Source organism: Podarcis melisellensis (genome assembly GCF_964234715.1).
Source record: "Podarcis melisellensis genome assembly, chromosome: 1".
Classification (NCBI taxonomy): Eukaryota; Metazoa; Chordata; class Lepidosauria; order Squamata; family Lacertidae; genus Podarcis; species Podarcis melisellensis.
In genome coordinates, this window is record NC_138528.1 from 42852506 (window position 1) to 42868685 (window position 16180).

Here is a 16180-nt window from a genome sequence, read left to right on the forward strand (position 1 = left end):
TGCATACAAAGCTCTGATCAGCCCTCCCCCCACACTCTGGCCATACACACAGGTATTTTGTGTAAGAAATTAGGTCAGGAGATCTACCGTATTTTTCGCACCATAGGACACACTTTTTCCCTCCTAAAAAGCAAGGGAAAATGTGTGTGCGTCCTATGGAGCGAATGCAGGCTTTCGCTGAAGCCTGGAGAGCGAGAGGGGTCGGTGCGCACCGACCCCTCTCGCTCTCCAGGCTTCAGGAAGCTATCCGCTAGGAGTGGGAGACCCAGCTCTCCCACCGCTAGCGGAGCGCTGCATTAATCCCGAAGCTTGGGGCGTGCGGAGCTCAGCGCGCGCGCGCCCCAAGCTTCTGGGTGCCGGCAAGGTCTCCGCTAGCCCTGGGAGAGCCCCGCGACGTCGCGCGGCTCTCCCAGGGCTAGCGGACCACTGCGCTAATCCAGAAGCTTGGGGCGTGCGGAGCTCAGCGCGCCCCAAGCTTCTGGGTGCCGGCAAGGTCTCCGCTAGCCCTGGGAGAGCCCCGCGACGTCGCGCGGCTCTCCCAAGGCTAGCGGACCACTGCGCTAATCCAGAAGCTTGGGGCGTGCAGAGCTCAGCGCGCCCCAAACTTCTGGGTGCCAGCAAGGTCTCCGCTAGCCCTGGGAGAGCCCCGCGACGTCGCCCGGCTCTCCCAGGGCTAGCGGACCACTGCGCTAATCCAGAAGCTTGGGGCGTGCGGAGCTCAGCGCGCCCCAAGCTTCTGGGTGCCGGCAAGGTCTCCGCTAGCCCTGGGAGAGCCCCGCGACGTCGCGCGGCTCTCCCAGGGCTAGCGGACCACTGCGCTAATCCAGAAGCTTGGGGCGTGCGGAGCTCAGCGCGCCCTAAGCTTCTGGGTGCCGGCAAGGTCTCCGCTAGCCCTGGGAGAGCCCCGCGACGTCGCAGACATCTGCAGCGTGCAGAGCCCTGCAGCAGTTCCTCACAGGGCTCCCCACGCTGCGGACAGCAGCCTGCTTCCCGGAGCGTCGGGCGCCCTGAAAGCAGAGCGCCTGGCGCTTCGGGAACACATCCGCTGCGTGGAGAGCCTTGCAGGAGTTCCCCGCAAGGCTCCCCAAGCTGCGGATAGCAGCCTGCCGCCCGGCGGGTGGGGCGCCCTAAAGCAGAGCGCCCCTCACGCCAGGCATACATCCGCAGCATGGGGAGCCCTGCAGCAGTTCCCCGCAAGGCTCCCCAAGCTGCGGATAGCAGCCTGCCGCCAGGCGGGTGGGGCGCCCTGAAGCAGAGCGCCCCGCGCGCTAGGCAGACATCAGCCAGCCGCACAAGCTCGGGGGACAGCAGGGAGGCGCAGCGCCACTATCCCGCTGTTCCTCGACCTGGTTTGGTTTCCCTGACCTGCTTTTGGGGGGGAAATAAAGGGAAAAATTTTTTCCTTTATTTCCCCCCCAAAAAACTAGGCGCGTCCTATGGTCCGGTGCGTCCAATCGTGCGAAAAATACGGTAATTATACAGCTCCCACAAAACATTTAGGTAGACCTGAAAGGTGGGCTAGGGCTTTGAATGTAAATGCAAACACAGCTTGCGAAATTATTTTCTTCACTTCAGAAAAGGGTCCTTAGGTCAAAACATTGTCAGGAATATTTTACTGAGACAAGCCTTTTTAAAAAAAGCTTGATCAAACAGTGCAAATTTATAACAAAGATTTCCTAGTTAGTTCATTTTTTCTGTATACCACACCTGTCAAGTAAGAGATGGGATTTTTTAAAATTATTATTTGCTTTTTATTGAAATTTTCCACAGAAAACAAAAGGCATATAGCAAAAGAAAAAGAAGAAGAAAGAAAAAAGACAAACAAAAAAAGTAAAAATAAACACTCTTATCAATCAATGTTAAGTATCGTCCACTTATTTACATTGCGTTAACACGCATCTTGACCTCCCTCCTATCCTGCTACGGTTTTCTTACATTTTTTTTCTCCTGCAGTTTCTATGTCTGAAATTTACGCATAACAAGGTTTATGTTAGACCTACTGTAGTTTTTAATATGCTACAATTACTTTCAATATACGTCACGAATTTACTCCACTCTTCAATAAACTTTGTTTCTTTTTGATATCTGATTTTGTTTGCCATTCTTGCTAATTCTGCATATTCAAATAATTTTGTTTGCCAATCCGTGATCGTGGGAATCTCGACTGATTTCCATTTTTGAGCTATCAATATCCTAGCTGCCGTTGTCGCGTACTGAAATAAATTCTGGTCTTTTCTTTTAATTTCATCCCCAATTATTCCTAAGAGGAATGCCTCTGGTTTTTTTAAGAAGGTGTACCTAAATATTTTTTTTAATTCATTATATATGAGCTCCCAAAATTTTTTAATTTTGTCACACGTCCACCACATGTGGTAAAAATCCCCCTCCTTCTGCTTACATCTCCAGCACACTTTATTTCCACTTTTATACATTTTATCCAATTTTACCGGTGTGATGTACCAACGATACATCATTTTCTCTAAATTTTCCCTTAGTGTGACACACACTGTAAATTTCATTCCTCTTTTCCATAACCTCTCCCACTTGTCGTACTCTATATTATGTCCAACGTCCATGGCCCATTTTATCATTACCTCCTTTACTACTTCATCTTTTGTGTCCCATTCTAACAACAAATTATACATCTTGGCTAAAAGTTTAGACGGGATTTATTGTCCCAGCAGTGTTGACCCTTGCTGCTAAAACATGCCATACTTTGAATCTATTCCCACATCTTTGTAAGTGGCTTGCTCCCCAGAGGCAGCAATGGCAGGTTGACCTCATTCACTTGAAATCATAGAGTTGGAAGGGACCCAAGGGCTGTCTAGTTCAACCTCCTGCAATGCAGGAATCTCGGCTGAACCTCCACAACCTCACACTGTTGACTCATGTTAAGCTTGTGGTTCACCAAGAACCCTAGATCCTTTTCACATGTACTGCTAGTAGGCCAGGTGTCCTCCATCCAATATTTGTGCATCTGGTTCTTCCTGCCTAATTGCAGAACCTTACATTTGACCCTATTGAAATTCATTTTGTTAGCTTGGGCCCAGTTCTCCAATCTGTTAAGGTCATTTTGAATTCTGATTCTGTCTTCTACAGCATTAGCTGCCTTTCCCAGTTTGGTGTCACCTGCGCATTTGATGAGCACCCTCTCAATTCCTTCATCCAAGTCATTTATAAAGACATTGCACAACAACAGGCCCAGGACAGAACCCTGTGGCACCCCGCTTTTCCCTTTTCCCCCAGGATGACGAAAACATTGCAATGTTCAACTAACCAATAAGGCTAGCAATGGAGGTAAAAGTTGTACATGTTGTACATATATCAGCAAACTTAGCATACGTTCAGTTATCCTGTTGTCTCCCTTCTCCTCTCCCTTTTGTACCTTGAGTTTTAGAATGTGACCCTGTGTACAGGGACTGTTTATGCATTTATCTGGACAGTGTATTGCATTTTCATAAGTACACAATATATTTATGACTACTATTGCAACTATTTTTATTAAATAGTCCAATAATGCTTAGGTTCTGGTGACGCTGAGCAGCTCTTGGTCCTTTGAGGAGTCCACCTTTTTACATTGTCTTCCAAACACTCGGCAGCCTTCACAGGATGCCTTTATAAAGGGTAGAAAAAGGTCAGAAATGTGAATGGCCAAGGTGAGCAAATGCACCAAAAGAAGTATAATTGATGCTTCTTACCAAACGACAGGCTGCCGCAAGTGAGAGCCATTCCAAGCACCACAATCACAGCAATCACAGCCAGGAGGAGTGAGAGAGGCAGTTGTCCTTCTGGGATAGGCTCACGGAGAACTGGTTAAAACAAAACTATAATTCTACATCATCATACGCCCACAGCTCCTATGCAATGTTTCTGGCAAAGAGCCACATTAGACCAAGAGTCCCATCTAATCCAGTGCTCTGTTTTCTAACTGTGGTCAATCACAGGACCCTGTGGATCTCATAAATTATGGCTGGAGAATGTGCAGCTAGGTAGATGTTGCCGGACTACATTTCTGATCATCCCTGACTGCTGATCCTGCTGGCTGGGACTGATGGGCATTGGAGAAGAGAAGAGGAGAACATAGTCATGGAGGGTAATAGGTTCTCCAGGTCTGCCATTAGGAGAGCAAAATGGAGATGGCCATCCCCGAGACTTGTAACCAGAAGTCTAGAGCCTTTGAATGTGATGGCTTTCATTTAGATATTCTGACAAACAGCCATTGGTATACCTATCCCACAGAGGTAGTTATGACAGGATGGGCACAGAGGTAGTTATGACAGGATGGGCACATTGGTGACCAATACATATCCTAGTGAAATCTAATAGCAATCAACAGTCATAAATCACCATGAAACAAACATGGTAATGAAACAAAATTAAAAGGCTGCATCATTTTTAAGTCCATATGATTTCTGACCATGCACAAGAAGGGAGTCTTTATGGAAATAATGTACCCCAAATTATAAGATGCACAATCTAGGTTAAGTCCAGTCAAAGGCAACCAGTCGAGGCTGTGTGGCGCTCAACTCGCTTTCAGGCCGAGGGAGCCAGCATTTGTCCACAGACAGCTTTCCGGGTCATGTGACCAGCATGACTAAACTGCTTCTGGTGCAACAGAACACCGTGATGGAAGCCAGAGCGCACGGAAATGCCATTTACCTTCCTGCAGCAGCGGTACCTATTTATCTACTTGCACTGGTGTGCTTTCAAACTGCTAGGTTGGCAGAAGCTGGGACAGAGCAACAGGAGCTCACTCCATCGCAAGAATTCAAACCGCTGAACTTCTTATCAGCAAGCCCAAGAGGCTCAGTGGTTTAGAACACAGCACCACCCGCGTCCATAGAAAATCTACCTCAGTATTGTCTACAATGAATGGCTGTGGCTATCTAGGATTTCAGACAGGGCTCGCTCCCAGTCCTACCACTGAGCTATGTCCCTTCCCCTGGTTCATGGTATGAGGCTAGGAAAAAGCAAAGAAAGGATTATTTATATATATATTGGGAGGATGTTCCACGTTTTACCTGTGCATGATACATTGTCACTGGCCAAGATGGCCCCGACTGCACAAATACAGATGGGCAGGTGGGCGTCAGGAGCCAGCTTGCAGATACCTGACTGGCAGTGGCTGCAATTCACGTAGATATCAATCTCCACCTCGCCATGACTCTCCATAACTAAATGAGAAGGAAATGGATACACACTAGAGTTTAGATTTTTCCTAAACTCACATCTCAGACTAGATGATGCAGCTGTTATTCCCCAAGGAAGGGCAGATAGTGACTTTTGAGAACTTCCTTGTTATACCCCCTTATCTATTCTGTACCTCCTACCTAGTGGGGTAAGGTAAAGGGACCCCTGACCATTAGGTCCAGTCGCGGATGACTCTAGGGTTGCGGTGCTCATCTCGCTTTATTGGCCGAGGGAGCCAGTGTACAGCTTCCGGGTCATGCGGCCAGCATGACCAAGCTGCTTCTGGCAAACCAGAGCAGCACATGGAAACGCCGTTTATCTTCCCGCTGGAGCGGTACCTATTTATCTACTTGCACTTTGACGTGCTTTCAAACTGCTAGGTGGGCAGGAGCAGGGCCCGAACAACGGGAGCTCACCCCGTCGCAGGGATTCAAACAGCCGACCTGCTGATCAGCAAGCCCTAGGCTCTGTGGTTTAACCCACAGCGCCACCCGCTTCCCATATGCCTTGTGGGGTAGGAGAGCTAAAAATAATGTCAATATATTTCACATCTGGCAACTAATATGCCCCTTTGGATCTGGATAGTGCATGTGTAAAGATAAAGGACCCCTAGATGGTTAAGTCCAGTCAAAGGCAACTATGGGGTTTAGCACTCATCTTGCTTTCAGGCCGAGGGAGCCGATGTTTGTCCACAGACAGCTTTCAGGGTCATGTGGCCAGCATGACTAAACTGCTTCTGGAGCAACAGAACACCATGATGGAAACCAGAGCGCACGGAAATGCCGTTTACCTTCTCGCCACAGCGATACCTATTTATCTACTTGCACTAGCATGCTTTCAAACTGCTAGGTTGGCAAAAGCTGGAACAAAGCAACAGGAGCTCACTCCATCGTGGGGATTTGAACTGCCAACCTTCTGATCGGCAAGCCCAAGAGGTTCAGTGGCATAGACCACAGTGCCCCCCCCCCCTTAGATGATTCTAAAAAGCCCGGGACATAAATTCTCACAGCCTTCTAGCAGCTATGGTGGCTCATTTATCAGAAGTAACATTTAATGGTAACTATGAAAGTGTATACTCCATTCTAACCAAACTAAGCCTCCTTAAAAAAGTCCTCTGCACCCTAAAACAAGAGATACTAATTGGGTACGTGGACGAGGAATGTACACTGCAGACACAAGAGAATTGAGAAAGAGCACACAAAAATGGGTGGGAGGGTGCTAAAAGAAGTGGACTGCATCTCACCTGCCAAGGGACCCAGGAAGACTTCCCCAGCTGGATTCACAAAGGAAACACCATGCCGTCCATCAGCTGTGATGTCATCAGCTTCAGAGGCATGGCCACCTAGGCAAAGAAAAACTGCATTTGCAAATGGAAGGATTGGCGGGTTGCCAGTTTATACCAATACTGTTTTAGTACTGACATGTTACTGATGCTTTCTACACAAGGCCTTTTAGTGCTGCTGAGGCACGGCAGTTCTGCAATCTGCGGTTCTGCAACCAGGAAACAGGTACATCACTGTTGCTCAGCACTTCCCTCAATATCATGCTATACTCCCATTCTAACCCCCCAAATCCTTGCTTCTATGGCAAAGGTAGAGAGCTACAAATGATTACCAAATTCATTGCGATACCCCCCGTTTCCATGGTGTGGGTTTTCATTTGTACACAATCCAGAACACCACACTTGCCTGCTTGTCAGAAATGGAAAGGTGTGATAATATCTGCATCACACCTTCTTGATGCACCATTTTGTGTGTTCACTGATTTTCCTAGTGTTTGGCTACTTCAGACTTTCATTGAATGAAATTATTCAGTCTGGTACACACTGAAATTAAGGTATATCCCAGCCTTCCTCAGCCATATGTTGTTGGACTACAACTCCCATCATCTCTGACTATTGGCCATGCTGACTAGAGCTGATGGGAGTTGTAGTCCAAATCATATGGGCAGCACCAGCTAGAGGAAAGTTCAAATAGTCTAGCATACCTTTGTAGCCTCCACCTCCTCCACCAGATGTACAAGCTCCTCCTCCTCCACCAAAACCACCAGAGGTGGCCCACTGAAGTTTCTCTAGAGCTTGCTGGCAGGCCTCACCACCTTCTCCACCCTCCAGAAGTGATTTCCCAGCCCAAGGAAACTTGGTGGTATCTTCCCAGCCACCACCTCCACCTATAACAAACACACAGAGGAGAGTGCATAAAAAGTAAGAACACAACTTTCACAGGCAGACACTGGCATCAAAGTTAAATCTTTTATAAATGCAAGTGGAATTCCATTCCGCAAACAGCTTTCAAATACTTTGTCATTACATGCTGATAACACACATCACTTTGTGATACAATAATGTGACGTGGGTGGTCTAAACCACTGAGCCTCTTGGGCTTGCCGGTTGGAAGGTTGGTGGTTCGAATCTCCTTATACTGAGTCAATCAAGCTCAAAACTGTCTACACTGGCTGGCAGTGGTTTTCCGGGCATTCAGACACAGAGTCTGTCCCAGGCCTACCTGGGATGCAGGGAACTTAACCCAGGGTCTTCTGCATTCAATAGCCACTGAGCTATGCCGCTTCCCCAAAGGTCACAAAAGAAAATTCCAATAGCAGTTCTGTTGTTCTTATACATGAATGGACCAGGGATGTATTTCAAGGATACATGGGTATGCCTGTATGGGGACATTCTCCTAACCTAAGAAAACCACTGCTTTGGAACCATGATACAAAAGTTGAGGGACACAGGTGGCGCTGTGGTCTAAACCACTGGGCCTCTTGGCCTTGCCAATTGGAAGGTCGGTGGTTCGAATCCCTGTGATGGGGTGAGCTCCTGTTGCTCTGTCCCAGCTCCTGCCAACCTAGCAGTTTGAATGCACGCCAGTGCAAGTAGATAAATGGGTATCGCCGCGGTGGAAAGGGAAACAGCGTTTCCATGTGCTCTGGTTTCCGTCACAGTGTTCCATTGCACCAGAAGCCATTTAGTCATGCTGGCCACAAGACTTGGAAGGCTGTCTGTGGACAAACGTTGGCTCCCTCAACCTGCACTGAGGTGAGCACCAAAACCCCATAGTTGCCTTTGAGTGGACTTAACCATCCAGGGGTCCTTTACCTTTACCTAATGTTGTAAGCATGGTGTAGATTTAAATACCTAAGTGGTTAAAAATTCTGTTGTTTAAAAGGGAAGTTTGCAGTGATTCCCCGGAATGATGGATCCACTGGTTTACACTAGTAAAGGTAGTGAAACATAAGTACAGTAAACAATGTCTATGCCTCCAACATCAGTTCTAGGAGCCTCCTGCCACAGGAAAGCAGGCAGGTGGTGGCTGGTTAAGAGCAGGCTGAGGTTGGTGGAGTCTCCAAAAGCTGCAGACGTGGTTTGTTTGGCTGTGAAATCTAACATATATTATAAGCTATAGATCCTCACCTGCTGCCCCAGTCCTCCCACTCACTCCAGGGACTGCTGTGCTGTTCACATACTGTTCCAAGAACATATCATCCAGGGAGCCATCCTGATATTTCATGTAAGCCTTCCCTCCACCTCCTGCTGCTACAAGCAAAGGTTCGAATGCGCCATTCTTCTGCTGCTGAAAAAGCACACACACACACAAGCACATGAAACACAATAAAGGAACTGAGAGAACACAGCCGGTTCAAAAGCAGACACCAGGTTTTAAAAGGAGACTCGGATATAAACGACTGAAAAATGCATGAATGGCAATGCAGAGAGACTTGAGCAACCTCCGGTGCACATTCAGCACCAACAGGTATAGAATCAAAAACTCAAAAGAGCAGGCTCTGCATGGGTGCTGCCTGCCATGTGTTGATGGGCTTTTGCTCTATTGGCTTTTCCTTTTCCTAGGAGCTTTTCAGAAAGAGGCTGGAGAAAAAACACAACATGAGAACTTACTCTAAAGATGTACGTTGCTCCTCCTCCACCACCCCCTCCGCCTGCCCATTCAGTCAGTCCTCTTTCTTTCTTGTACTCATCTTCAATTTCTGACGATTCCCCCAGGCAGATCTGCTCAGTCTGAGAATTGCTCTGAAAGAGAGAGAAAAAGAGGGAATGGCTAAAGACCAGCAAAGTGCTTGGGGGCAGGTTTACTGCCCATTCATTAAGGGGTCTTCTTTTTTAATCCTCCGTTAAAGCAAATTTCAACTAATTGGTAAATCGCATTTAAATAAGCTTATACATTGTACAGCAGGGATTCTCAAACTGAGGTCTGTGGATCACCAGTGACCTGCAAGCTTCACTGAGGTGGCCTGTGACATTTCTATGAATTTGTGGTTGAAGGTGGGCGATGGCACATTCATCACATTGGCTATTCATATTGATTTTTGATTGTATTTTTATTGCTCCCTTTATTCTATCATATTGCAATTTGAATTATATGGAATTACAATTGCTACCACCAAGAAACATCAACAACTTTCACATGGTCTTTTGGGTGGTGGAGTTTGAGAACCGCTGCTGTACGACATCTGTGAACTTCCTTCCAGTAGCACCTTAAAGACCAACTAAGTTAGTTCTTGGTATGAGCTTTCGTGTGCATGCACACTTCTTCAGATACACGTGCATGCACACGAAAGCTCATACCAAGAACTAACTTAGTTGGTCTTTAAGGTGCTACTGGAAGGAATTTTTTTTGTTTTGACTATGGCAGACCAACACGGCTACCTATCTGTATCTGTGAACTTGTCATTTTGAGGACCCTGAAACAGGACAGGGGTTGCTTATTTTAAATGGGAGATTACAAATAAACTGGCAGCACCACTTGTTAGAAGAAAAGGTAATTTTAAATACTTTGTTTTATCTTCAAGTGTGGAAAAGTAGTAACCAGCCCAGTTCAAGCGGCTAATTTAGAAAGAGAGTTTGCTGGTGAGGCAATGCAACCAAACAACCAATCTCCTGTGTTTTCCATTCTCTCTCTCTTAAGATGATGAGCCAGCATGTCCTCACTGCATGTCCCTGTGTATTTACAGCAACATTTTCTCATTCAGGCATTACAACATTAACCAGGACATGCATAGCACAGAAGTGGCAACCTTGTCTGCCACATAAACTGTGAACTGGCTCTTAATATGCCTTTACTTCTTTGATGGGTCCAATGTCATCGTTGGGGAAAGCACATGAGAGTAATAAATGGCTGACTAAATTTGGGTTTACTTGAGACAGACAATTCTTAACTGATCTTTTTAGTGTGCCTTTGTAGAGATTATACAAATCCTCATTAGCACATTTGAAAAGTCTCTGTTTTATGAGGCTCAGATTTGATCTATAGACTTCATGTTCTCTGCAGGGAGAATTCATTTTTACTTTCCCTTTATACAGAGCCAAAGACAATGAGGCAATGACACTACTGTATAAATAATAGTGAAGGCCAAAAGCCAGCAAAATGCAATCTGTGCAGAAATATGTTTTGCATGAATTCTAGTGTGAAGATCACAGCACTTCACCAAGTGTGGTTGTTCCATTTAAGGCAAGGGAGGAATGCTGCCTTTGAACGCAATGAGGACTTGATCTTTCAACACCAGTGTGTAAAAACCTACATGTTCTTAGTAGAAAATGCAATTAAATTCAATCTGGAGAACAATGTAATTTATTTGAAGGACAACATGTGGTAGCTTCATTAAAGCAAATGGAAGAAAGGAGCCAAGCTGACACATCAATTTTGAATTCCAGAATCAATATTTTAAAATAGACATGCTGCGGTTATTATTTTTGTGTGTGTTTTGTTGTTGTTTCAGCCTCTCTTAGAACCAGTTTACACATTTAGCAGAAACAAGTGGTAAGGAGCCCTTGATGGTTAAGTCCAGTCAAATTCAAATATGAGGTGCAGTGCTCATCTCGCTTCAGGCCGAGGGAGCTGGCATTTGTCCGCAGACAGCTTTTCCAGGTCATGTGGCCAGCATGACAAAACCGCTACAGAACACTGTGATGGAAGCCATAGCACACAGAAATGGCGTCTACCTTCTCATCACAGTGGTACCTATTTATCTACTCACACTGGTATGCTTTCGAACTGCTAGCTTGGCAGGAGCTAGGATAGAGCAATGGGAGCTCACCCCGTTGCACGGATTCGAACTGCTGACTTTAAGATCAGCAAGCCCAAGAGGCTTAGTGGTTTAGACCTCATTGCCACCCATGTCCCCCTCGTACCTTTACAAGTGGTAAACCTTTACCTGGACTATACCATTTCAGGCTGCAGTGGGTGGGTCCTTTGTCACTGCCCACTCGTCAATGAAAAATATAACTCTCCCAGCACCAGAAAAACAGCCTAGCAGGCGGAATGTCAGGCAGAACACCAGGAACGCAAAGTGTCATTTAGATCCAGGGGTCAGGGAGAACATGCAGCTTGAACAGTCTGGGGAAAGCTTTACCACTTGACTCCGCTGCATGTATAAAGCTACCTCCTGTAATGACTTTTTTTAGTATGACTATCCAGCTCCTTCAAGACATTCAGTCTTTTGGTACCTGGGAATGATCCAGAGGATATAGGCTCATCCACACTTCCATTTGCCTGACTGCTTTTCCCTGCTAAACCCAAGCTTTAGGAAATGGCACAAACGACCATAGGATTTTCTGCTGATTGATTTTTGTTACTATTTAGAGCTAAACAGTGGGTTTTCGGGGGGGGAGTGGCAGGGCAAAGGCAAAACTGCTCAGATCTGTGCCTAGAAAGCATGAGACAAGCGAAAATGTGGATGAGCCAATTGAGGGCCAACAAGCATTGACGGCTGAAGGGTTGGAGGAACTGGTCAGATGATGTTCAGAATGCAAGGGTGAAGATGAGGTTGTCAAGTGTAAGCCAGCAAGCTGGAAGCTGCAGAAAGTTTCATCAACTCTTCCAACCACCCAAATGATCAGATGGCAGAGTTTGACCCCTCTATGCAATGCAGCCTCAAGATAATCTGTGGGATCGCAGACACTCTGAGGCTGTACAAGGAAACTTTTGATGAGCTCAAGAGCAGCTGTCAATCACCATGTTCCTCACAAAGAAACCACCAGGTGTGCCCACGCAACCCACCTCTGCATCTGAACTTCTGAACAGTCAAGCACTTCTTCTGGCTACTAGTCAACCCACCTGGTCCTCATATCATCTGAAGCATCATCCAGAGAGGGAGAGAAGGAGGAAGACTAAGAGCTGCATTTGTCCCTCAACAGTAAGTCCAGCAATTTTAAATGGTTTTTAAATGGTCTTCTAGGAGTCATTCTGGGTTTATGGGATTTTGCATACATGTGCAATGGCCAGGAACGTAACCGCCATATAAGATGTGAGTTACCTGTATTCCCTAAGCTGCTACTGCTGTTGGTCCAAAGAGGCTAAGAGAGTCAATACAGGTAGCACTTGGTGCAAAAAGTAGCAGCAAACCTCCATCTTAGTGTGAACCAGTTATTTGAGGTACTTCCTGTCCCACCTTCCCGTTTCTCAGTTACCATCACTGGGGAAGCTGTATCCTGGAAATATGCTAATCCTTAACCCACTTTCGCAATCTGACACTTTATCTTGCATCCAGTGTGGAAAACCTCTGTTCCTCACCCCTGGACAGGCATCTTCCCCTTGTTGCCCCACCAAGATGTAGAGGAGCTCATCCTTCTCCATTTTGAAGATGGCTGAAATAAAGACCCCATAGGATCGCTTGTAGTGGTTCTTGGCTCCATTTCCTCCAGCTGCTCCGTATGCAGAAATCCTGGGGGAGGGGGAAGAAGCAATTAGGAAGAAATCTACACAACCACAGCCAGGTCCCAAAGCAGCTCCAGCTGCCAACTCTTCATAGGGACACCAAGGAGACCATGCTTAGATCAAAGACTTCAAAGAGATGTCAGCTATGTAGCTGCAGCATCCCCCAAATCAACTACCCACATTGAATATAGGAATAGCAGAACGGAGATGTATTATTATTATTAGCATTACTGCTAATGGTTACAACAACAAGCCCACCCATCTTATGAGGTTGCTGAAAAGATTACTGAGTTAATGCATTCAAAACCCTTAAAATTATTGCAATCGCTACAGCACAATGACACTCACGTATAGCGGTTTGATGCTGGCACTCTCCACACTTGCACCCCTCGCAGCTGTCCCTCTTTCTCCACAGTCACGGAAATGTTGGTGTTGCGGTAGGCACTGTCACACTGTGCTTGAGTTGGCCCTCGAGGCCCACTGGCCCCGCAGGATGTAAACAACCAGCCTGGAGCAGGCGCTTCCCCTACAACCACAAAACCACCCAGAGATGTGACCAATATGTCAGTTTCCTTTCATTCCCAAGGCAAATGCCACATTTGCATCATCCGCCCAGCATAACCAGGAAACCCATTATTTTCAGGGAAGTTATTCCTTCCAGATCCTCATACGCTTGTAGTAACAAGCCTTAACTACAAACTTCACTCTCTAGCCAGAAATGACATGTTGTTAACAACAAGGCAGTTTGTAGCATCAACTATCTTCGGGGCTTTTAAAACATTGCAGAGATGTTTATATCAGCCTCTTCGCAATGGAAGTATATACAGGACAGATTGGCAAGCCAGTGAATTGGGCTAGAAGCCAACTGGAGACAAAGGGCAGGCAGGTATTAGCATGAGTGTTCAGAACTGCTGAAACATCAACTTCTGCCTATAGAGTCAAGGTTCTGATTGACAGTCATCCTTAGCAAGAAGGTCATGTTCTTGAATTGCTGAGAACTAAGTCAAAACACTTCTGACCAAACCCCTGGTCATTTGTAGAATTCTTAATAATTTTAATTATTTAATTAAGCTTAATAATTTAATTATTTAATTAAGCTTAATAATTTTATCCGTTGTCCACAATATACATCAAAATTGCTACCAAAGCTTAATTCTTATGGGCGTTCCCCCCTATGTAAATCACTGGTGTGGGCTCCCCAAGCTGAATGAGAACCCCAGTGAGTTAAAACCTCTCTATCCACCACATGAGGGTCCCAATCTGAATTGGAACCCCACGCAGGCAGTTGATGTTTAAAAAGAAAACCTGCGCTTAAGAAGGCACATACAGAGCTAACGTATGGTCCAGTTTGGTCCTTACTTTGCAAAACGGCACTTCCCATAATCTGCCAATGAAATAATGAGTGCTGTAGGATATTGCTCTACCACAGGTGATAATGCACAGCATTCTGAACTGCAGGCTTCCTCAACCTCGGCCCTCCAGATGTTTTTGGCCTACAACTCCCATGATCCCTAGCTAGCAGGACCAGTGGTCAGGGATGATGGGAATTGTAGTCTCAAAACATCTGGCGGGCCGAGGGTGAGGAAGCCTTCCACATTTTTGCATTCAGGCTGACAGAGAAATCAAAACAGTAAAACTATACATTTATTACTTAGCAATCCAGGTTTCACATGTGCAATCTACTACAAAAATTGCCAGCTGAAAAGCACACACACAAAGCTTTATTGCGATCCATAGACCCAAAATGAGCTGAAAAGGCAATTCTTCTGGAGGCAGCTCCACTTGGCAAATCCCTTCTTTAAAAAAGGGATCCCTGCGTAGTTTCAGCCACTTCAATCAGGCTAATACAAACCAATCAGGCTAATACAAACCATGAAAAATAAAACAAAATAAGGGTTGCATCATTGTTTTTGCAAACAGAATAACTGGAACCACATGGAACCACATAACCAGAGCCCTGCAGAGCTGCCTCTGTGCGGCTGCATTTCAAGCAGCCACCTACGTGGCAGGTTGCACACACGAGCGGAGGTCCCAACTCTACATCTGAGACGGACACAAAGTCCCACCTCAAAACGTCAGGAAACTGCAGTGGGTTAATCTGTCTGATGACAAAACCATATATGCCATTAGCAACTGTGTGAATTTTCAAAATAAATAGCTAGCCATGGAGGCTCTGATAAGAACCTAAGAAGAGCTCTGCTGGATGAGACAAAGTTCCAGCACTCTGTTCCCATAGTGGCCAAGCAGATGCCTATGGGAAGCCCACAAGCAGGCGGCATTAGCACTTCCCTGCTCCTAACAGGAGTGGACATTTGTAATTTGCCACCCTGTGCAAGGCCAACATTTGATGCCCTCCTCCCAGCCTTTGCAGTGCTGGCTTAGGCTGGGAAGGAGGCACGAAAGCTCTGGCAGGGTCCTAGAGCCTTCCTTTCTCCATCCCAAAGCCCAGTAAGCACTTGCCTGGCTTTGGGAAGAAGGACCCTGCCAGAGCCCTCATGACTCCTTCCCTGAAGCCAGGAAAGTGCTTACTGGGCTTTGAGAAGGTGCCCTCATTGGTTGTGCGCCCAGTGTGGCTGTGCTGCTCAAAACTGCCTTAAATCTGCCTCTGCTCCTGATCTACAACAACTGGTATTGAGAGGCATACTGCCTCTGATACAGGAGGGCATATAGAGCTGTCATTACTAGTAGCCAAGTCTTATTCTTCTTGAATTTGCTTAATCTATTTCTAATGCCACACAAGTGGTGGTAGTAAATTTCACAATTTGCACTGCACCCCCTTTGTCTGTTCTGAATCTGCCAATGTGAAGCTTCATTTGGGTTCTAGAATTATGAGAGGGACAAAAACTTCACTTGGTCCACACCACACTTAATTCTGTATCATGTTCTCCTTTACTTTCTTTTCTAAACTGAAAAGCTGCCAACACCTTTTCCTCATATGGGAGTTGCTCCAGCCCATTGATCATTTTGGTTGCTGTTTTAAAAGCTCTACAATAGATTTTTTGAGGTGCGGCAACTGAAACAGAACATAGCATTCCACAGAATGGCAAGAAGTGGCTTTGATGGCTTGCGAGAGACCGCCTGCACCAAGAAACTCTAAAACTGCCTACTGCTTTGCAGGCTCATAAGAGACCAGTAACAGACTAAACATCTGGCTCTTGTGTACTGCAGAGACTACATGTGCACCCAACCCCCACAAAATCTCCAATTCAAGGTTGCCCAGTGTGAACTCGTAGGCTGGTCATAGCAAAGGCTACATTGAGCCCAAACAGTTCCCTTGCTGTATCCAATCTGTGCCCAGATAGCGTGGGCTTTTCCAATAG

General features: G+C 46.2%; 1 protein-coding gene across 4 annotated transcripts in view; it reads right to left on the reverse strand.

Annotated features, from left to right (window-relative positions):
• Positions 1-16180, reverse strand: part of LTK (leukocyte receptor tyrosine kinase) — a 118308-nt gene that overhangs the window by 18635 nt on the left and 83493 nt on the right. For 3 of the 4 annotated variants that reach the window (XM_081931669.1, XM_081931668.1, XM_081931666.1), the window contains 8 exons: positions 13209-13386; positions 12717-12867; positions 9086-9217; positions 8603-8762; positions 7177-7359; positions 6434-6532; positions 5022-5174; positions 3699-3809 (listed from right to left, as the gene is read on the reverse strand). In XM_081931669.1, the coding sequence (XP_081787795.1) occupies positions 3699-3809; positions 5022-5174; positions 6434-6532; positions 7177-7359; positions 8603-8762; positions 9086-9217; positions 12717-12867; positions 13209-13386 (1167 nt within the window). The remainder of the gene's footprint in view (positions 1-3698; positions 3810-5021; positions 5175-6433; positions 6533-7176; positions 7360-8602; positions 8763-9085; positions 9218-12716; positions 12868-13208; positions 13387-16180) is intronic. The other variant, XM_081931667.1, reaches the window with a different exon arrangement.